Source organism: Rhinatrema bivittatum, chromosome 6, assembly GCF_901001135.1.
Source record: "Rhinatrema bivittatum chromosome 6, aRhiBiv1.1, whole genome shotgun sequence".
In the NCBI taxonomy this organism is placed as follows: Eukaryota; Metazoa; Chordata; class Amphibia; order Gymnophiona; family Rhinatrematidae; genus Rhinatrema; species Rhinatrema bivittatum.
Window position 1 is genome coordinate 58,060,725 of NC_042620.1, and position 23,610 is coordinate 58,084,334.

At 43.5% G+C, this 23,610-nt stretch overlaps 1 protein-coding gene across 1 annotated transcript in view; it reads right to left on the bottom strand.

Annotated features, from left to right (window-relative positions):
* LRP1B (LDL receptor related protein 1B) overlaps positions 1–23,610 on the bottom strand; it is a 3,516,099-nt gene that overhangs the window by 298,630 nt on the left and 3,193,859 nt on the right. Inside the window, 2 exon segments of the mRNA XM_029607894.1 lie at positions 6,834–6,971; positions 7,863–7,985. Coding sequence (XP_029463754.1) covers positions 6,834–6,971; positions 7,863–7,985 — 261 coding nt within the window.

The following is a 23,610-nucleotide window of genomic DNA, read 5'->3' on the forward strand; positions in this document are numbered from 1 at the left end:
CATAAGGCTTGGCGCCGGTGTTGGACCAAAGCTAACCAGCAGATTTGTTCATGGTTGGTGGGTGTGGGGGGTTTTCATATCTGCCATGATTGGGTTTGGGACATGGAGCCGGGGTTCATTTATCTTTTGTGGGTATGGATATGTTTTTGAACTCGCTGCAAGAGGCCTTAGAATTTGTGTTAAGTGGGGATCCGGGCCGCACTTTTGGGGCCCGGATCCCCACTTAATCCAACCGCCTGTGGCGGTTGCCTGAGCTGATTGGGGGATTATGCTGGGTTATAAGTATTTGACTTAACAGGTATTAGGTCAGTGGTTTCAACTAACAACTGGGTGCAGTTGTTGATGGCACGGCTCCTTGCTTGGGTGGTGGTGGGGGTCGAGGTGGTCAGCCCCTTGCTTGGCGGTGGCGGGATTCGTGGGGGGGATAATGTTTATGATGTAACTGCATACAGGCTGGGATAGCCTTGGATTGCCCATCTTGCTTACATGTGGCGGATGGGCGGGGTGGGGCAAGTTGGATGTTATGGTGAATTTGGCTCGGGCACCGGGATATTGTTAATAAAGTTGTGGGCCTGTTGATCCCAACCGGTGTCAAGTGTATTTATTGAATGTAAAGGGACGGGCGTGAGCAGAAGCGACTGTCCTGGCTACCCATATTAATTTCCATCCTTTCTTTTACATTATGAAAATAAAGTAATTTTCCAAATTTGATTGTGTCTGTATAATTTATTTTATTACTACTGGATGAGTAAAAGTGAATTCAAGTATCAATACAGGGAGGAGGTGTCAGAGATGGTGAAAGGAGGAGAGGGTGTGAAGACCAGAGATGGGGGGAGGAAGGGAGGAGGAGGACAAGGATTGGAGTGAAGAGGAGTGAGAGGACTGGGGATGAGGGGCGAGGTGTAAAAAGGAAAGTGAATTGGGAAAGAGGACCAATGATAGGAAACATTGGAGATGGGTAAGGCAGAGGAAAGGAGAGATCAGGAATCTGGGATGAGGTGAGGAGGGGGATTCTTAGATTACAGAAGGGGAGGAAAAAGTAGGAGGAATTGATGGGGGTTCCAGGATCTGAGGAGAAGGGAGAAGTAGATAGGAAAGCAGATTTCAGGATCTGGGAAACAGAAACAGATCAAGAGAAAGAGGATTTGAACTGCAGTGTGAGGTGGTGGTGCGGATGGGGGGTGGAGCAGGAAGGAGGTAGATGTGTCTTGCTCCTCCTTGCATCCCATTTTTAACCTCCCACCCAATCTGGAATAAATACACACACACACACACACAGCACAAATCCCTTCTATCTGTCACACAGAAACAGTACACCTCCCCTCATTCCCATCTCTCTCATACCCAGAAGCATGCTCCCCAGCTGATTCCCTCTCTTCCCTCTCTAATGATCTCGAACTCAGTCAATTCTACTTTATCAGAAATTATATCCCTTTGTCCTGTCTGTTCCAGGTTCACTTCCTCCGCATACCTGAATGCCATGAGGGGAAAAACTGGATTAGGAAACAGATTAGCTCATCTTTGCTCTGCTATGTCTGCTCCTGGCTCACTCCCCAGCCCCGGTTGCCTGTATCCTGCCTGAAAGGGGAGGGGCTGGATCAGAAAGCAGAAGGCCGGTCTCTGCAGAGTAAGATTCAAAACAGCTGAAAGGCAGCAAATCTTCAGTCGGGCTTTTGCCCCCAGGTATATATTGCATTAAGTGCAGGCCTGCTATGTTTAGTGACAAATCCAAGCTTAGAGGAGATGCCATTACCAGTCAGCCAACCCATTACCCACCCCTTCCAAAAATGAGCCTTCCTTCTACTTCCACTACATATACAAATTTTAATCTCCATCCCAGCCAGCACAGACAGAGTCCCAACAAATGTATCTTTAGTTACTCAGAATCCAGAAAAATCAAGGTTTTTACCTTTTCACCTACTCACATTTATAGTGCATTGCGTACCTGTATTTCATATGCTAAGACTGTCAGTAGGGACTAGAAGCTCTCTCAATTTCATACAAAGAAGAGGAGTTGTCTTTTTTGGACAAGGGTTGTGTTATTGAGGAGGATGGCTTATGTACCAGCTTTTGATTTTAATAATCACATTGGATTTTGGAACTTGAATGTGTTGATTAATATTGGTTTAAAAAATATTGTATTATTTTATTGTGTTATACTTCACTATGATATAACTTGGTCTTTTCCTTAGTAAGAGCAAGGCATGGCTCGGCGTGTGCAAGGTGCACAATTGTACACCCCTTTATGTGCGCCGACCCCAGATTATGTTATAAAATCGGGCGTACATGTGTGCGCGCCGGGTAGCGCGTGCACATGTACACCCGTGCGCAACCTTTCAATATCTACCCCAATGGATGTCTCACCAAATAAATGTACTGGATGTAAAGTTTTTTTTATTGATGAAGTCTTTCATTAAAGTTTAGGTTGTGTTATAACATCATCACTGTGTCCAGACTTTATTGGAAAGAAGGAGTTTGTCAATGACTAAGACTCTGAAGCAGAAGCTTTGCACCAATTGAAAGAACCCTAGAATGCAGTGAGCCTGTGATACTTGAGACACCCCTTTCAGAGGACCTCCTTCAGCACGAAATACCTGTAAGGGAGTACACATTATTATTGGTTTTGCTGTTTAAGTCTGATTCGATTCAATGATTTATTTGTAATTTAATAATTGTTGTATTGTTTATGAATTGTAATTTATAAATGCCTTGTAATATTTTTGGGTAATCCCTTTGGATTGATAAGAGAGGGTATACATATAACACAACATAAGATACATGAAACTTATGGAATACATTTTTAAAGGGGATTTGTGCATAAAAATTGCATATATATATATACATAAGTTGCATGTACTCGAATATATAATATTTTTTAAATGTCAAGAGCATGCACTTATTTTCCATTTTGCACATAAGAACATAAGAACTTGCCATGCTGGGTCAGACCAAGGGTCCATCAAGCCCAGCATCCTGTTTCCAACACATTTTACTGGAGCAAAAAATGGTAGGCTAGGGGCTTTCTGGTGAGGGATTCAGAATTATCTGTGGTGGTTGCTATTTTGTAAGAGATGCATTACCAAACATATTCATATATTTAACACCTGCTAAATGACTCATGCAAATGAAATCAGACTTGTTTGTTGTCTGCAGTTTTTAGATAACAGTATGCATTCTTTCAGCCCTGAGGAAAGAAGCATTTCTAGAGGAGGGTAAAGGTCAGGGGACTGAATGTATGTCTCTTTATCCTGCTATGTTTGACAGGTCCTTATACTAGGATAATATTAGGAGGAGCAGAGAGGTGCATGAGATAGAATGATTTCATTGGATTATGATTCTCTGCCATTATTCTGTATACAGTATTATCATAAGTGGTTTGTAACTTACTGAAATATAATGCTAGATCATGCTTAAATTTGGGTGCAGTTATTTATTTCTTTTCAGGCTAGTTTTTGTTAGGAGCGTGGAGGCGCGGTCCTATCTCAGGGGAGGATGTGAGCCCTTGGATCATGGCGCGGCACAGGGAGGAGCCCCAAAGCACACCGCGAAAGGTGAGCAGGTACAAGCATGGGCAGAGCAGGAGCAAGGCTGGGCTGCGGAGAAGGCAAGGAATATCTGGAACAGGAACAAGGCAGGCTCAGCTATCCACTGGACCTACATGCATCAATAATACCCAGCAATGCAATGCTGGTCTCAAGAGTAGCCCTCTGGCCACTCGATAGCCCTTCTGGACCTGCTGCTTGGGAATGATGAGTGTATGAGGCCAGAAGGAAGCTGAGGGCAGGAACAAGAAGACTCAGACGAAGACTCAGGATACTTGGAGGACTCAGATATAGACTTGGATACTAGGAGGACTCAGACAAGGACTTGGACAACTCGGGATACTTGGAGGACTCAGACAAAGACTTGGATACTCAGAAGACTCAGACGAGGAATTGGATGACTCAGGATACTCAGAGGACTCAGACGTTGACTTGGAGGACTCCGACATAGACTTGGACACTCGGAGGACTCAGACAAGGATTCAGGTTGCTCAGAAGACTCTGACAAGGAGTCAGGTTACTAGGAGGTCTCAGGTGAGGATTCAGGAGACAGTACTGGGTGAATGCTGCAATGTAGCGTGCCCTACACAGCTACCCATGGCTGGTTGTGGACCATGCCAAGAGTGAAGCAGACTCTAGATGAGGCAATGGAACTTGAAGCCAGGACATGATGAAGATTCAGGAGAGGCCTGCACCGGAGCATGCCCTACACAGCTGCCTGTGGCTGGTCGCAGACCATGCTGAAGCGGATCAGGTTCTGGCAGAATCTTAGGCACAAGGATCTCCGAAGTCCGGGATAGGACTCGGGATTCAGAAGCTTGGCATTAAAAACAGATGTCTTCCGGAGGTTTGCACTGCAGACGAGAAGAAGGCCTTGTACCATGAGGTGCCCTACACAGCCCCCCATGGGCTGGTCACAGACCAGAATGATGACATGCCAGGAAGGGTGAACAGACGAGGGACCTGGGAACTGGACAAAGAGATGAAGATGAGATGGACGGAGTCAGGACAGGAATACTGGACATCAGGAACGTGGAACATGGTACCTCAGGACACGGAACATCAGGGCATCTGGACACGGAACATCTGGATGTCAGGACATCAGGAGAACTGGACATTTGGGACATCTAGAACACAGAACAAGTGATGAGGGAGCTCTGACAAGGGATGAGACCAGGAACATCAAGGTGAAGAAGTTCAGAAACACAAATAACATGGAACAAAGATCCATCAAGGCACAGGAAGACCATGGAGGACCTGGATTGGAAGACCACAGACGGTGTGAAGACCAGATCCGAAGGACCTGAGAGTCTGGAACAGGTCCCTTTTATAGGGCTGGTTCAGGCAAAAGTTGATGGCATCACTGCTGAGGGCTGTGGGGTTTTTCCCACTGCTGGACCTTTAAAAGAGCAGGAGAGGTGCCCGTCCATGCCTATTAAACGTCCGGGGAACAGGCGTCTGCAGTGGTGTCCAGGCCACGTGGAAGGCGGCTTCCTGCGATGAAGAAGGTGGAGACCGGCAGCGGCTCCAGCCATGAAAATGAAAGGCGGCATCGGGCGGCTCAGCCTTCCGTGAGGGCCAAGCAACAGCTGCAGCCTCTGGGCCAGAGAGGACAGCATCAGCGATGGCCTCTCTATAAGGTAGGGGACTGCCTGCGGGTCCAGCCATGGGCAGGATCCCAACAGTTTTAGGTGGACTAGAACATGAAATATCTTGCTCATACAAAACTATTTAAGAACTGTTTAAAGAGAAGTATATAGGATTACATCAGTAATAGAGATCAATGTACTAAGTCATGCAAAATTGTGGGCACTATTATTCTATCAGGACTTAAAGGTAAATAAGCCTAGTAGAAAAATAATATTTCTAGTTTTGGTATGAGAAATTTAATAAAAAATATCTACACCTGATTAAGATAAAATATGTTTTGCTAAATACAGTTTGCGAACCAAATTTCATTTGGTTTTCCTACAGGCTAATAGTTAATGAGCTGCTTTGCATACATTTGCATCACTGTAATTCATTAGCTATTTAAATGTAATTAATTTTTGCAAGATGAAACTACACATGAAATTTTACTGTTTGTGAAGGTGAAAAATGCCCTAAAGTCCACTTCACACACTAATTTGGCATAGAGTGTGTGCTATTGCAAATAACATGCACTATTTTCTATTTTTGCACGCAAAGCAGATTTTGTGACATTTTTCAACAATTTAGTACATTGGCCTTTTTGTCTTTCAGATGGTCCTAAAACCAGTTAGAATTCCTATCATCTTATAAAACCCATTATCAATGTTAAAATTTTGATAAAGGCATCAAATAAAGATGAGGAAGAAACTAATTAAAGAAAAACAAAAAATCAACTAATCACCATAATGTGCTCATAAAAGTGACAGGTTCTCAAGTTTATTACATATAGTTTATCTCACTGTTGTGTTCTTGTATGGTCAGTGTCAAACCTCCACCAGCTGGGATTTCATAATACCCAATTCTCCCCTCAGCCTTGGAACAGATCTATAACTTTTATATTGGGCAGCAAGTCTCTGACCCCACTGTCCATTTCAATAAACTGCAAAAAAAGGAAATCACTCCCAATGGTAAAGTAATTCTACAGTAACTGTAGCTCAAGTTTATCTAGCCAGTAATACGTGCACAAGCTGGCTTCCTAGGGTTCCAAATGAGACAGTAAGCAATAAAGACTAGTGATTTAGCTTCCTTCAACTTAAAGTATTGGCTCTTCATATTAAAAGACTTGAGAATGAGCTAGTTCTTTAACACACTGCGGTGCAAAGGCTCTGAATTCACTAAGACAAAACTAAACAAAAGCAACACAGTTCAGCTGGAATATGTACTATCAGTCCCTTGCTGATTTGGTCTGACAGCTTGGCTTCAATGAGTTTTGTTTCAGAACAAGAAAGTCAGATCACAAAAGCCCTTTTCATTTTGCTAGTACAGAGGAAGAGGTGTGAAATGAAAAGCAATCAATTTTAAACAGCTGAAGCTGCTCAAAATAGATCAAGTTCCCACTGGAATGTCAGGCAGTTGGTTCCTGGCTCACATTTATTTTTTTGATAATGATTTAATTGTTTTTCTTGCATTCTTATTTTTTCCCCCTCCAGAACAAATTGCCTGGCAGTTTACTAGCCAGGAAAAAAAATGCATAGCTCGTGTTGTTCATCTGAAACAAACTACAGTTGTTGGGCGACTTCTACATGAAAACAGACAAACTAAAGCCCTCACCGCTGTTTAGCTGCAAGCATGAAGAAAGGATAGTTTGTCAAGCAAACTTACTTCTTTTGCAGCTTTGCTCATCAGAACCGTCTCCACAGTCATCAAAGTGATCACACTGCAGCTTTGTGGCAATACATTTCTTATTACTACAAGTAAACTCATCCTTTTTACAAGGCTTTGGCTTATAGACAATGGTATCTATATAATTGAAAATAAATAACATAGTTAGAATAAAGGCACAGAATAATGAAAATGACCATGAAGCATAACATTAAACTGTCTCACACATGTCAAACATAATTGTTTTCAAGTTAAATGATGAGACTCACAAACTTTCAATTAAGATTTCATTTAAGGCCAATTAAGTGTTTCTAATGAAAGCTGCCTTTGAATTTCATTAATTTTATCTAAGCTCTTAAATAAAACTAGTGCAGTTACTGTCTTACTCCGCTTACAAACAAAGAAGTAAATAGCAAAACACAAGTTTTAGGAAATATAATAGCTAGGAGGACACCAAGGGACATCATACCTCCCATCCTTTTTCCTTACCACTTCGTACAGCTTTGAGCAGATTATAATCCAGCCTATAATTTATTTACATTTCGGACTCATTCATTTTTAACTCATTGGGTACTGACTTCTTAAACTATAACTCTCAAAGGCTGGTCAAATATGTATCATTAATCCTGTAATGGGCCGTTTTTGATCTAGGCATTTCTATTGGACTATAGCATTATGAACCTTCATTTGCAACCACATGGAGTTTTTCCCTAAATGCATATCCCCTTGCAAATCACATACCCAGCCAATTCAGGGACAGTCCTCAGCCAGGGTATACACAACCCCTTCTGGAATCCTGTAACCATGGGCCATAAGTTCAGCCAATCGGTGCTGTCATTCCATGATAAATGAGCTGCCTTCCCCTACGGGGATGTGAGAGTTGCCTCCGCAGCATCCCCAGCCCTAAATGGACTCAAAAGAAGAAGCTTGACCCAGGTCTTCCAAGTGGGAGCATACAGAGTTTCCATTTGACTGATACTACCTTCATTTCTACATATCTAAAATCCTTAGAAAGGAAAATGTACCCACCACAGTTATCTTCATCTGAAAGATCACCACAGTCATTGATCTCATTGCAAATCTGTTCCAATCGCAAGCACACTCGATTATTTCCACATCTGAAAGGCCTTGTTGGTGGGCATTGAAATTTTGCTTCAGAAATAAAATGACAAGTAGTTTTCATTTAGTAAATCATTAATAAGCATTTGCATATCCAATCTTTTTTTTTTTTACTTTTATTTTTGATGGACTACATTTTCCACATTTAGATCTAAATTTATACACTATGGGGCAGACTTTAAAAGCCCTATGCACGTAAATCCAGCTGGGGTTACACGCGCAGAGCCTATTTTGCATAGGTCTGGCGACGCGCGCAAAGCCCCGGGACGTGCGTATGTCCCGGGGCCTGAAAAAAGGGGCGGGGCAGGGGCATGGCCAGAGGCCTCCGTAGGACCGCTAGGCCGGGGGATCGCACACCGGCACTCGCCCAGAGGCAGGCACAACTTGTAAACTAAAGGTTAGGGGGGGTTTAGGTAGGGCTGGGGGGTGGGTTAGGTAGGGGAAGGGAGGGGAAGGGGAAGGAGCGGCCTCGGAGGGAATGGGGAAAGCTATCGGGGCTCCCCTAGGGCTCGGCGCGTGCAAGGTGCACGTGTGTACCCCCTTGCGCGCGCAGACCCCAGATTTTATAACATGCGTGCGGCTGCGTGCACATGTTATAAAATTGAGAGTACATTTGTGTGCGCTGGGTTGCTCACACAAATGTACGCCCGCACATACGTCTTAAAATCCAGACCTATGTCTTAAGCAAATTCCCTGACTTTAAATTTTCTTAAGATGAAGAAATTATCTAGTTCTGATATGTATTAAACACAGCATTTGTACGAATAAGAAATATAAAAAATGATCAGTTTTTTAATATATAAACATTGGACTTTATGTATTTTCATGTGGAAAGCCAATACAATAAATTTGGCATTTGCTCATTAGTAACACAGCATCCCAATGCAATGTACTATAGAAACTAATTATATTATTTTTCTTTATGTTCACCTTTCTCTCCCACCTAACTGCCAGGAACTATAGGCAGCCTCCTGTGGGCAAAGGAACAACCAACAGCTTCTTCCATGTCCATGCTAAACAGTAGGTATCACTACAATATTGAAAACTGACCGCATTCCACTACAAATTTGAGATTAATTTTGCTCCCTAACCCAAAATGAGCAAATTAGAATTGAATCTTGGGCACTCTGTAATTTTACCACAAAACTGGGACAGTTAAATTATAGGAGATCCATTTATTAGAAAAGAGTTCAGAATAACCAAATCTGTTAGTGAAAAATGTTACTTCTACAACAGATTCTCAAGAAAAATTACCTTGTGTGACAAGTCTTCTGTTTATGGTAACTGACTTTTGTCCTATAGATATTTTTTTTCCATATAAAGACAAATATTTTGTAATAAATCCTATTTAATGGTTTTCTGTATAAAAAAGCTTCATTTTTCAGAAAATAAAATTAATTGAGCGTTGAATATAAAAGTTTGTATGTATGGAGAATTTACTTCTTACATGATAATTTCCTTTCCTCTAAGACAGGCAGTCCAATCCACACAAGTGGGTGATGTACTCCAGCCAGCAGATGGAGATGGGAATACACTAGAGGTGTGCATCCGTTTTCCACATATTTGTAATCCGCAACTTATTTTGTCCTATCTGTTAAATACGTGGGGAGGCGAAACGCATCACGACTCCCCACGTATTTAACAGATTTCTGTTTTATTCGGCCTCCTAAATAAAAATTTAAACCCCCCCACCCTCCTGACCCCCCCAAGACTTACCAAAACTCCCTGGTGGTCACGTCTCAAAATGGCGCCGATCGCCTTTGCCCTCACTATGTGTGACATAGTGAGGGCAAAGGCGATCGGCGCCATTTTGAGTATTGGCATCGGATGGCCGGCATGCAGGAGGTCGCTCCCGGACCCCCGCTGGACTTTTGGCAAGTCTTGTGGGGGTCAGGAGGCCCCCCCAAGCTGGCCAAAAGTCCCTGTGGGTCCAACGGGGGTCCCGGAGCGACCTCCTGCACGCCGGCCGTCCGATGCCAGGACTCAAAATGGTGCCGATAGCCTTTGCCCATACTATGTCACAGGGGCTACCGGTGCCATCGGTCAGCCCCTGTCACATGGTAGGAGCACAAGATGGCGCCGGTGACCATGTGACAGGGGCTGACCAATGGCACCGGTAGCCCCTGTGAGAATGCAGGGATGGCTTCTGGATTCCCCGCTGGACCACCAGGGAATTTTGTAAGTCTTGGGGGGGTCAGGAGGGTGGGGGGTTGTCGTTAATTTTAATTTTAGCCGGGACACAAATTTAACTCGCCGTATTAACGCATCGGGGAGCCATACGGCCAAATGTAACGCATTTACGCCCCGACGAATCCGAATCACGAATGCAACGAAACATTTTGGCTGCACATCCCTAGAATACACTGATTTACTGATGTCACTCTCATATAGCCCTGTACCAACATCAACCTGCCATTATTCCTGGAAAAGCCAACTGTGTACAACTGAACAAACCTCAAAGAGTAAGCACAAATATCTCTTAAACCCACAAGAATTTTTTTTGTTTTCATTTTACTTCCAGGAGACCAAAAGCACCGGGTTCAAGAAAGGAAAAGGAATAACAGTAATAACAGTAATATCGGGAAAAGAAAACCTTTACTTATCCAGATCCTCACCGGTCCAGAATTCCAACTGTTAATGTTCCTAAGAAGGACAAAACATCAGACGTATAGGTATCTCAGGGCAGGAGAGTAGACTGGCCTGCCTGTCCTAGAGGAAAGGAAATTATCAGGTAAGAAGTAATTTCTCCTTTTTCTTTGTCCAGGCAGACCAGTGCAGACAAGTGGGATGTACCAAAGCTACTCCCTAGAAGGGTGGGAGGCTGTCTGAGTGCCACTCAGGAATGCACTTCCAAATGTCATGTCTTCCTGTGCTTGAAAATACAAACAATATTGCTTTGAAAACATGCAGGGAAGACCACAATGCTGCACAATAGTTCTCCACTGGAGATAACATTATTATCCCCTTAATCCAGCGTGCCACTATGGCCTGTGAAACCGTTTCCTCTTTCTTCATTCCCTCATAAAATGTAAAGAGATGATCTGTTGTCCAGCGAGGGTTACTCATCCATACTGCAACAGATGCCGTCTGACATCAAAGGGGCATAATATACAATACACCTGCTCATCTCAAGATCTGTTCAGAGATGGTAAGGAAATGGACAGATTCAAGTGAAAATCCAAAACCCCCATCAGGAAGAAGGAAGACACAGTCAGAATCCTCACTGTCTACAGGGTGATCAAGAAGAAGAGCTCTTGATACAAAAGAGCCTGCAATTCTGAAATTATCCCTGCTGAGCATATAGTGACCAGGAACATGTTTTCATAGTCAGAAAATGCAATGAAAGCTTTCAAATGAGGTGAAAATTGGGACCCGCCAAAAAGGACAAAACCAAATTCAGATCCCAAAATATCACCAGAATAGGTAGTGGTGGTTGAAATTGTTTAACCCCCATTCAAAGCTGCAAAGCTCTAACATTTCTGGGTGCAAAGAAAAAAACTTGTGTTGCATTCAGCGGTCCACAGGGCAGGCATATGGACCACCACTCTTATTTCCAGCCCTGGGCCTGACATGACTCCTTCTGATGCCGGGGGCAGGCCCCCGGATATATGTGCAGTAGGCCGCCATGTTCCACCTGCCTCTACAGCCACTCCCGCTGACACTGACAAAGACCCTGGACTGAACTAGTGGCAGGGCCCCGTGCTCAGCTTCCTCCAATGCTGCTGCTTCCCTGGTTTTCCCTAAGGTGAGCACACCCGACCGTGTTCATCTTAAAGGGCCAGCAGTGGGAAAAGCCTGGCAGTATCAGATGATGATGTCACTGGTATGTGCCTAGTACAGGCCACTTCAACTATCACTCTTTGCCTCGGCAATAGGTCAACTACCTCCGGTAGAATGAATTGCTTCAGTGTATTCCTGGTCTTTATTCCTGTGTTCCTGATCCTTGTTCCTATGTTCCCGGTCTTCGGCCCTGTGGTCCTGGTTCTTGACTTAGTAGTCCCTGGTCTTCTTTACTGAGTTATTCAACTTTATCCTTGGTCAGTCTTCATTCTTGTTATGGTTAAGCGGTGTTTGGGTGGATTCTCAGGTACTGTGGCAGATGACCACGCCCACGGGGAGGAGCCCCGTGGGGAGCCACAGTACTGGGCTAGACTCAGGACACACAAACACAGAATTAGAGCTTTTATTGTACAGCTTGTAGGATACCACCAGAGGTGGCAGTAGTGAGGTAGTCTGGATGAAGCAGTCTCGGGACCCTCGGCAGAGGGAACCCTTCTCACCCCATTGGTATAGGGGAATTCCAGAGTAGGTTTCCCAGCAAGGCAATGCTGTAGATGAGACAGATCGAGAGTTAGATTACTCAGTAGATGGTAGCTGTAGATATGCGATTCCACCAAGTTGAAGTAGATGGTACTGGCACAGAGGCAGGGAGAGCAGGCCCTCGAGGAGCGAGTACCTGATCCCTGTAAGGCACCTGAAATAAAGCAGAGGGCCCCTGAGGAGCGGGTACCCAGGTTAGTCAGTACCCCGAAGGGCAGAGAAAAAGCTTCCAGCAGCAGCACGGAAGCGGCAGAGTAGCATTGACCGGCCGAGACCAATCGTTGCTAACTCAATGAGCTAGCAAGTAAGGGCAGGCTAAATACCTGGATGGCATGACGTCACTTGAGGGGGATGCCCCTGAGGTTCACGTCAGAGCTGGAATAAAGATGAGGGTAGCGCACGCGTGCAACCTAGTAGGACCTTGGGAGGAGCGTGGCTGGAGGCAGTACCATAGCTGTTCCAGGAACACGGAGAGGGCGGCTTGTAGACGCGGCAGTAGCCATTTTCCCAAGTTAAGAGGAGGAGCTGTGAATAAGGTGAGGCAAATGGGGCGAAGCCATCAAGGACCGACAGACGCAACAATTCTTCAGTGTCTTCTCCTGCCCACCTGTACTGTTCCTCACCTCCCTGCCTGCCTATCCATCCCATTTTCCCTCAGACAGATCTCTGTTCTGACTTTGGCTTGATTCTTGACTATGATTGAATTCTGCCTGCCACTGACCACTACCTGACTGTCATCCACAATTGAACTCCATTTGCCATTGACCACTGCCTGCCTCTTGACCTTGCCTGAATACCATCTGCCCTGACCACAGATTCTCTCACTATGCCTCTACTCTGCTTTCCCTGGACCCTGGGCTGTGATACTACTATCTCCATGGATCTCTATCTCAGTAACAGAAGCCTGTGCCTAAGTTCTGCAGACCCTGGCACCTGAGGCCCAACCTAAGCGGAATGAGGGCTGGTATAGGTGAAGCTTCACTTGGTTCTCTGCCACAACCAGCTTCTCCAGTCAACAGTGAAACCTGCAGGGCTCCTCCCTGCAGGTTTCACCAACTCCACCTTGGTCCAAGGGTCCTTGACAAAACAATTTGCCTTGTACTCATCCTCTATAACAAGCCAAGGCAACGACCTGCACCTTCAGTGAATTAAGGGCCAATCCCTTGACCAAGCCTTACTGTAGAAAGTCTAAAATCAAGGGAACATGAGCCTTTAAGACGTGACATGCTCACTCGCTTCACAAATTTTCAAAAACTCTCCAGACATTAACATATGGTAAGTAACTGGAAAATTTTGAGCTCATAACTGCATGCTCTCCACTGCTTGGGACTAACTGAGGGGGGGATATGATAGAGGTGTTTAAAATCATGAGAGGTCTAGAATGGGTAGATGTGAATCGGTTATTTACTCTTTCGGATAATAGAAAGACTAGGGGGCACTCCATGAAGTTAGCATGTGGCACATTTAAAACTAATCGGAGAAAGTTCTTTTATACGCAACGCACAATTAAACTCTGGAATTTGTTGCCAGAGGATGTGGTTAGTGCAGTTAGTATAGCTGTGTTTAAAAAGGGATTGGGTAAGTTCTTGGAGGAGAATTCCATTACCTGCTATTTTTTTTTTTAATTCTTTATTTATTGATATTTTCATTTAACATATAAAGAAAATTAATATACAGTTTCAACACTGCACTTGAAATACAGCACTTTACATACAATACATACAATATTTAACATATTCAATATTGCATATGAAATATTATTAAGAAAAATTATTAATCTCAAGTAATTACAAAAGTAATTACTCATTACTTGTCTTAACATGAAAAAAATATAGATAAACCTATCCAATAAAGGGAAATTAGAGGCTGATATTAGAATCTTTTAAGGAACCCAATGGAGAATAATTAAGATATTATCAAACACCATAGGCATATTCATAACAGCTGGATAAACTTTATAAATGTCCGTCTACTGCTGAGCCCCATTAGGTGTTATATTAACGGGAGAAGACTCAGCTATAGGTAAATCTGATGCCATACTAGGTAGTTGGGCCTTGACAAATTGCTTCAACTGTTCACTTTGATAAAAAACATGAGTTTACCCCTTTCTTAATTTCGCACCTACAAGGGTATCTTAAAAAGAAAGAAAAACCCAAGGATACAATTTGTTGTCGCATAGCCAAAAATTCCCTTCTCCTTGTTCTTGTCACCGGAGCTAAATCCGGATATAATTTAACTGCCTGCCCATGAAACATTGTAGGAAACTTTTTAAAATATTTCCTCATTACTCCATTTATATCTTGGGATGTAATAAAAGATACAACTAAAGTATTCCGATGGACAACATCTAAACTTGATTCCTCTAGGAAGTTTGTCAAATTAACTGGTACTTGGGATTTTTGAGTAAGGAAATAACAGGAATTAATGGAAGGGATATCCTCTTCCTTGTATAATAATACCTCTCTAAAGTATCTCTTTAGGGAGATATAAGGAATCTCACCTAGTACCTGGGGAAAATTGACAATCCTAATGTTTAGATGACGTACCCGGTTTTCCAATATCTCAAGACGTCTGGAGCTAGCAATTTGATCTTTAATTAAAGAGACATTGACTTTCTGTAATGACAATAAATTCCTTTCATTTTCATTCACTTTTTGAACAATTTTGGTACTCTGAACTTGTACATTTGACAATTGTCCTTGAAAATCAGTTGTAACATTGTCAATTTTCCTTTCTAGCCTAGATACAACCAGACTTAAACTATTTTCCGCCTCCAGTATCTTATCCAGTGTTACCTGCCCCACCAAAGGGGGTTGCTGTAAAGATGGTTCATCAGCTTTATGAATAGGTGGGCCCTCTAGTTCCGTTGTAACAATCCCTTCACTGGGAGACAACGGTATCACTCCACCATCCAAACTTCTTTGCACTGGGGGTAGACGGCTGTCCGGACTAAGAGAGGCTTCTTCACGGGAACCACCCATATCTCCATTATGTGCAGCTCCAACGGAGTCCTCAGCTCCTCTATGTTCCAGCTGGGTCAAAAATTTACTAATTTCGGATTGAGTCAGGGTAGAAGATACTAGTGTTGAGGGAAACGCCCTAATCTTTCCCTTCCTTTTCGCAGGCATTTCGAAAGTGATTCAATCTTTGACCAATATGACGCTGATTCATAGACAGTGAGAGAAAAAAAATAAAAAATAGTCCAAAAGTTAATAATAACCTGGATATTCGGATAATTCGGACTAAGTCGGACAAAGTCGCGCGCGCCCCTTGGGCTTGGGCTTGGCGACGGGCCGGCGGCAGCAACGCGCCGCAGGAACTCCCCTTTTGTAGAGTCTTCCGGTGCTCCCACTGACGTCAGGGCTGGCACACCCGGGGCTGGAAATATCAGGTAAATCCAATTTTTCTGTGACCAGAAAAACGCTGAAATTGCTCTCACAGACATCCTCTACCTGCTATTAATTAAGTTGACTTAGGAAATAGCCACTGCTATTACTAGCAACGGTAACATGGAATAGACTTAGTTTTTGGGTACTTGCCAGGTTCTTATGGCCTGGATTGGCCACTGTTGGAAACAGGATGCTGGGCTTTATAGACCCTTGGTCTGACCCAATATGGCATGTTTATGTTCTTAATCGCAAATCAACAGCTGAGCCCTCTCAGGGGTCAAATCATAAAACAGAACTGATTCATATTTTTGTGCAGGATCAGCACCCTCTGCAGGAGCTCCAGTGGCATTGGCAATCACAATGGCCTGCCGACTACCAGACACTGAAGATCTATATACCACGGTCACATGGCCAATCTGGAGCCACCAGAAACACCATGCTGGGATGCCTCACAATCTTTTGCATTAACCTTCCATCATTGGCATTGGAGGACATACATAAAGCAACCCTCCTTCAGGCTACATCTGGATGAGAAAGTTGATCCCAAGCAACAGAGATTCCCTTTTGTAGCTGAAAAACTGCTCTATCTTCACATTGTTGTGGCTCACCATCAAATCTAATGAGGGACAACCCCACTGAAAGACAATGAGCTGAAAGGCCTTCTTTGACAGTTTCCACTCTCCCTGATCTAAGGTGAGATGATTGAGATGATCCGCCTGAACATTGTCTACTCCTCCAATGTGAGTAGTCAAAAGTGCCTGAAGATGCTGTTCTGCCCAGGGCAGTAGATCATCTATTTCCAGAGAAATTTGTTCTCTCTTTGTTCCCCCTTGATGATTTATGTATGCCACCACCGTGGCATTGTCCAAATTCACTTTTACTACTCATCCGCTTAACTGATCTGCAAATTCCAAGGAGGCTAAATGAATTGTTTGAGCCTCAGGCCAATTGAAGACCAGACCATCCCATCTCCTCATGAGGCCACTGCCCTCATGCCACTAGTTCATGACATTAGGCCCTCCAGTCCTGGAGACTCACATCTGTAGTGAATACTAAACACTCTGGCATCTCTAATTCCATCCCTTTAGTGTGATGATCCCTCTGCATCCACTAAAGTAACTTCTGCTTTACCCCCAATGGGAGGGACAGCTGCAAAAAGTACTGTTACAATTGAGGGTTCCACTGAGACAACATCTTTTGAAGTTGATGCATATGAGCTCAAGCCCATGGAACAGCTTCCAACTTTGTCGCCTTAGATCCTAATATTTGCAAATAATCCCTTACTTTCGGAAGAATGTTTGCCCTTGGGGCTTGTATTTTTCCCCCAAAGCTTTTATATATACTATTCTGAAAAATATGCCTTGCCTCATACAATGTCGACCCAGACTCCCAAATACTCCAGAATCTATGTTGGCGGTAAATTGTTTTTGGATAGATTAACAACCCAACCTATTTGCTGTAGCAGATGTACCACCATGCTCGACACTTTTGGGCTTTCCTCAACTGACTTGGCCCTGAGCAACTAGTTGTCCAGATAAGGATGGATTATAATGCTCTCCTTGCAGAAAGTGGCAACTACCACCATCATTTCCATAGAAAAGGTTCTGGGTGTCATAGCTAGACAGAATGGCAATGGCTAACACTGATAATGCTGACCAAGTACTGCAAACTGTAGAAAATACTAATGCTCCTCCCACATGGGAATATGCAGATATGCTTGTATCAGATCAAAGAGACATGAGAAACTCCTCTTGATGTACTGCCATAATTAATTATGGATTGTTTCCATTCTGAATTGAGTTACGCACAAAAACTTGTTTATTCTATTTAGATCCAAAATAGGGCAAAAAGTACTCTGTTTTTTGGGCACCACAAAAGAAAAATGGAATATTGACCCATATCTTCCTGCTGTATTGGGAATGGAACCATGGCCTTTAGTTTGATCAAACTCTTTAGGGTTGTTTGTATGACAGCTCTCTTTTCTATGTAATTTCAGGAGACTGATGAAATTCTAGGGCCTAGCTGAACCTCACTACATCCAGGACCCCACTGGTTTGAAATGTTATGGGTCCACCTTCTATAAAACAGAGACAAATGGCTGCCTATCTCCATAATCGGAGGATGGAACCTCCCCCCCCCCCCCCCCTCCAAGTCTTCATTAATTGTAATGAACAGAAACTCCAGAACTGTTGTGTCCATCCTTACCCATATTCTTAGTTCAAAAGGCCTAAAGGTATAAAATTTCTGCACTCCTGAACCTCTGGAGGGGCAAAAACGCTGCAAGTCCCAAAACCAACCTCTAGAGAAAGAAGCGCGTGGAATGAACTTCTTATTTTCTAGTAACCAGGGAATCTTGGAACCTCCCCATCGATCCACCATCTTCACCAATTCTTCCCCAAACAACAAGTGGCCCTTAAATCACAATTTGGTCAAGTTTGACTTAGAAATAGTACCAGCCAACAAATTGCACAACCACAGGAGGCATCTTGCGGCCATCACTGATGCCTCCTCTCGAGTTGCAGTGTGAACCAAATCATAGCCTGAATGCACCAAAAAGGCAATACCTGGCTCTAAATAATATCCATTCACTCCTAGGCCATCCTGAGCATCTTGGGTCAAGCACAAATTAGCTTGTGCTACCATACGGCAGCATGCACAGACCTGTAAGTTCATGATTATTGCCTCATAGGCATGTCTCAGGATAGCCTCAGTTGTCCCATCCTGAGCTCCTTTAAGGCCATTCCGCCTTCCAGCAAAATCATGGCCCTCTTAATAACAGCACCCATGAGGGCATCCACTTTTGGGAAACAAAACTGATCCCTCACCTTAGGGTCCAAGGGATAGATTCCTGCCAGGGATCAATCCCCCTTAAAATTTGCCTCTGGCATACTCCATTCCAGATCAGTTTTTGTACCACCTCCGGAAGAGTTAAAAAAAACACAATGCCTTATGCAAGCTATCCATAGCAGGAGTTTTCTTCTGTGTCTTAGCCAAGTCCAGCTCAGCTGGCTCCATTTCCAACATCTTCAATGTCTGAGACAACAGGTCTGCAAATGTGTCCCAATGGAATAACCACAACAGAGTCCTATGCAGTTCCACATCAGGTAGGAGTTCACCTCCTCCAAGGTCACTTCTCCCAAGTCACCCAGAGAAGAGGTAGACCTCTCTAAGAAGTCATCTGAGACAGCATGGCCCTCATCTTCTTACATCTTCCATCTTCTCCCCTCTGCTGCTTATATTTTAGAGGGGGAGCAGATGGATTCAGGCATTTCCTGCTTCTCAGGGATGGTTGCTGGTGCTGGGGTTTCCTTTCTGACCCTGCACTCAGTTTTTCCTATTCATTACAAAACTTCTGCTGACCCTTGAAAAATTCAACCCACAAAAAGGATTCCATTCCTGGCACCATGTGATTGGAGAAGGAGACCTCCAACCCACTGCCTTATATCTCCTGTGTGTATAGGCAACAAGGGTAGTGGAGAAGGCTCATTCCTTTTCAGGGGAGATTCAATGAACTCCCCACCTTCACGGGCACTCTACTCTGCTGGCCTCTCCACCTTTGCTGAAGAGGCTTCTGCTGGAGTAAAATCTGCTTGTGGTAGTTCCTATTTTGCTTCAAAGCATCTGTTGCACACATTCAGGGAGAGGGAGGGATGCACAGCTCATAAATGGAAGGTCGCACAAATCAGGAGTCTCTTCCCATGTTTACCACTCGGTGTCATTATTCCCACACGTGGTGCTGCTCAGGTTAAAATGGAAGTTCGCAAGCTGCCATGCAGAGACCACATGCTCAACTTTGCCATTCCCAATTATCCCTGAGAATTGTTGGTGCTGCTGTCTCGGGAGGCTGCTGCTTGCATTCAGATGCATTGCTGCTGAGAACTGGAGCTGCACTGTTTCTTTTTTTTCACAAGTTGCCCCCGATTGCATACTGCAGCTATCTGTATTACCTAACTGGGAAAGGAGTCCACACCACGGGCAGAGGGAAGAAAAGAAAGAACCAGTGAGCCCAAATCTTCCTACCTCAGCTGGAAGCAACTCTGGAGCCTATGGGAGAGAAGGGGCAACCATCATTCACCACCAAGCTCCTCAGACTATTTGATCCACTGGCTGTTTGTTCAACTGAGATAGGGGGTCAGGCTATCACTTCAGAAGTGCATCAGCCAACCTGTCTCATTCCTGACAGGCTTACATCCACAAGTAGGTATGTATGTCCACCATCTATTGGAGATGGAGAATTCTGGCAGACTGATGTCAGTACAGAGCTATATGAGAGTGATGTCAGTGAGGCAGTTTATTCTGTCTCCATCTGCAGGCTGAAATGAATAAAAAAAAAACCTTATGTGGACTGGCTTGCCTGGATGAAGAGAAATTTTAAAACTGCCCACCTTGGTATAAAGTTAATGGGTACATTTTACCAATGGAGTTTGCTTCAAATTTGAAATCGGAAAGTTCATGCATACTTTCACTTTGAAAACTGCAGTGAGAAAAAGGTACCCATTGACTTCTTCACCTGTTTAAATGCAGAATCTATTTTGCTAAAAAATAATTCTTGTGGAGCTGAAACTTCAGTCTATGGGGATAATTTCTTAAAGGATGTATGTGCTTGAAAGTAGCATTTATCATAGCAATCTTTAAATGCTCATTAATCCATTTAAAAGGTGTGCATGGAAAAATTAGCATATAGGTGCTTAAAAAGCACATACTCATGTATGTGTTATTTTATAAACCTCACAGTAGATGTGGAAACAGAGAGTAAGGCACACCAAATATGAATACTCAAAGCAAGAGTGTCCTGCACAATCAAATTACAGGGTCTGTAAGTTCATATGCAAATTAGAAATTTTAATGTTGTAGCTTGATATGATACCAGCCCAGATTAAATAATTCCAAACTGAGTTAACAGGGTTTGTATACAGTAAAACAAAAAGTTATACTTTGCCAGAAATGGGCTACCTTGGCTGAGTTACGTGCTGCCACTTTGGTGCAATACTGTCGAGCTCACAGGATTCCCCATGGTTTGAGAATCTTTAAGGATCCAAGACTGCACGCTGATAATTCTATTACACAGTGGAATTAAATATTAAATAAATGCTCCTTCAATTTAATGGTTCTTATTGTTGAAACCACCAAGAAGTCAGCTGTTGCTGTTCAGGAGAAAGTCACCATTCAAACTGATTCCTTAAGATCCCACACATCACCGGAGATATTCCCCTCACAATTTTCAGATTTTAAGCAGAATCTGGAGAAGTTCAGAGCAGATCTTAAAGCTCTGACATACAAGAAGTTTCAATGAGACCAGTGTGATTACGTTAAGGGCTTTGTTTGTCCTTGGATGAACATTTCTCATCTGCTTCGCAAGAAAATTGCCTTTCATTTTTCATCTCTGAAAACTCTTCTGGTGATGAACCAAGTGTAGAAGTGCCCCAAACACAGCATCCACCTGCACTGTCTGCACCTTTCTCTGGTGGACATTTTTCTTTTTTACAACCACAATGGAATATCTTCCACCAGGAACACTCAAGACCTCACAGCAGTTTCAACCTGCCATGCTCACAATGCGTTACTTGCTCTCAAGCTCAATGCTTCAGTGACCCATGGTGATAACATCCTAAACTTCATATGACTGTTCACCCAAGAATTCCCTGGTTTTCAATTTGTCATCTTGTCATCTCATTGCTATTGAACTGCATACTCTCCAGTTAGCTCTCTATTTTGTACCATCTGTTACTATTGATTTCTTTAATATGTATCTGTCTCTTCAATGCTTTTTCATGCTTTTAAAATTAAACACTTCTTTCATTTATACCCTTCCTCTGAAGACCCTTCAGTTGTTGTTCCAAAATCTACTTGGGTCCCACTGGTCCCTCTGATCCTCTGATTTCTGTGTATGAAAAATTGGTTTTTCATGATGTTCGCTTTCTCCTTTTCCTCGCCACCTTTATAACAACTTATCAGTTCAGCAATGGAATACAGTTCATTCTCTAGCCAATGACTCCTGTGTTGTTATAAAGCCTGCTGACAAGGATAGCGGAACTGTTCTTATGAATTCCACCAACTATATAGCTTAAATTCACTGTCAACTCTCAGATGTCAAGTTTTATAAACCTCTTTCTCATGACCCTACTAAGGAATTGCAAACTCTTATTAATATTGTTTTTCAATAAGGTCTTGATGCCCAGTTCTTGACATCCCTGGAAGGTTTCTTTTTGATGGAAACCCACCCTATCACCCCCACATTTTATATTTTAACCAAGATCCATAAAAGTCTTTCCAACCCCATTCCACCCCCCGCTCCCCTAGGATGTCTGATTGTTTCAGGCATAGGCTCTTTGCTTGAACCTTTATCTATTTTTACTGACAAACTCATACAACTCTTCGTGATTTCCTCTTCTTCTTATGTAAGAGACTCTTTTCATTTTATCACTCATCTAGAGTTGTTCAAATCCTCTCTCAGAGGTTTGGATATTCTGATAAAGTAATGTGGGCAGTGGCCATGGCAGCTGCCAACCTTCACAAGAATGGTCTTCCCATAGAAATCTTCCTAGAAGCAAAGCTAAGGGAGCCCAAAATAAACTGGACCTCTCGAAGTGCCAACTTTTTTGGCTCACGTGGCGCATTCCAAGATGTCAGCAGTTTCTGCAACTTGTCACCAGGGAATCTGGATATCATTATCTCGTAGTCCAGCTCAATGCCAAGAAAATGCATGGTGGTAGCTAGACCTTTGGTCTTCTCCTGAGCCAGCAATACTCAAAAGTTCCCAGCCACTTCCTGTAACACATGGAGGAGGTGTGCTGAGGCATGCTGAGGCATCAAGGTAGTGAATTATATTGTCCATTCCTGCTATTCTTGCAGTTACCCAGTACAAAAAGGAACTCAATGACTTGAAATAGGTGTAGGACATGGAGCACCCCATGGGCATACACTTGTCGAAGTAAAACTGCCCATGGAACTTGAATCCTAGCAGCAAGAAACTAGATGAATGGACAGGTAGCAGACGGAATACCGACTCGATGTCAGCTTTTGCCATCATTGCCACCCTTCCACACCACTTCAGGAGGGATATTGCACTGTCAAATGAAGCATATTGCACGGAAAATTCCTCCTGCGATAAATGATCATTAATGGAGGACCCTGCAGGATAAGAGAGGTTTTGAATAAGCCTATATTTCCCCTGCTCATTTTTTGGGACCACCACCAGAGGTGATAGCACCATCCTACAGAAAAGGGGTATGGAAAAAGCACCTGCCATTTCACCCAGATAAAGTTCTGTATTCAATTTCTTTTTCATTAGCAACTCTTTGCTAACCACAGAGTTGCTAATGCAATCTTGATAAGGGATTGTCAAAGGGTCCTGAAAACCCCACACAACCCTTGCCATTTCATCGCACCTGGGAAATAGGGCAAGCCAGTCCAACATTTGACCCAATCTGATTGGTGAGGGGGTTTTGTGAAATTTCTGGACTTTTCCTGGAGCAGAACTCCTGCTCACAGATTTCTTCATATATTTGCTTATTGGATGGGGAGCCATGAGAATCAAGCAAACATACTTGAACTTGCAATTCTTAATGGTATAAGATGGCTTGTTAAAGTGCCAGCAAATTGTTTCTCAGAGCATTTGAAGACCACTAAGAAACTGCCACTGAGGCTCATGGTTTTGCCATTGATCAACCCCGACCACTCACATCGCTCACCTTATTTGTCATCTGCTTCAACCATAGACTCACATCCTGTGTCCCCCAGGACATAAAGTGATTTTCCTCCATCTTGTTCCTGAAACGCTCAACATAATTTAACCATATTCCCTATAGGGCTCCAAGGTGGTGTCGGTGTTAGAGAAGTGAATCGGAACCGGAATCAGTTCCAATTCCGGTTCCGATTCACATTGTGAATTTTTTTCGTGCGGCCCGATCTGTTTTTTTTTAATTGGCTGTGCCCGAGCCGATAAACAA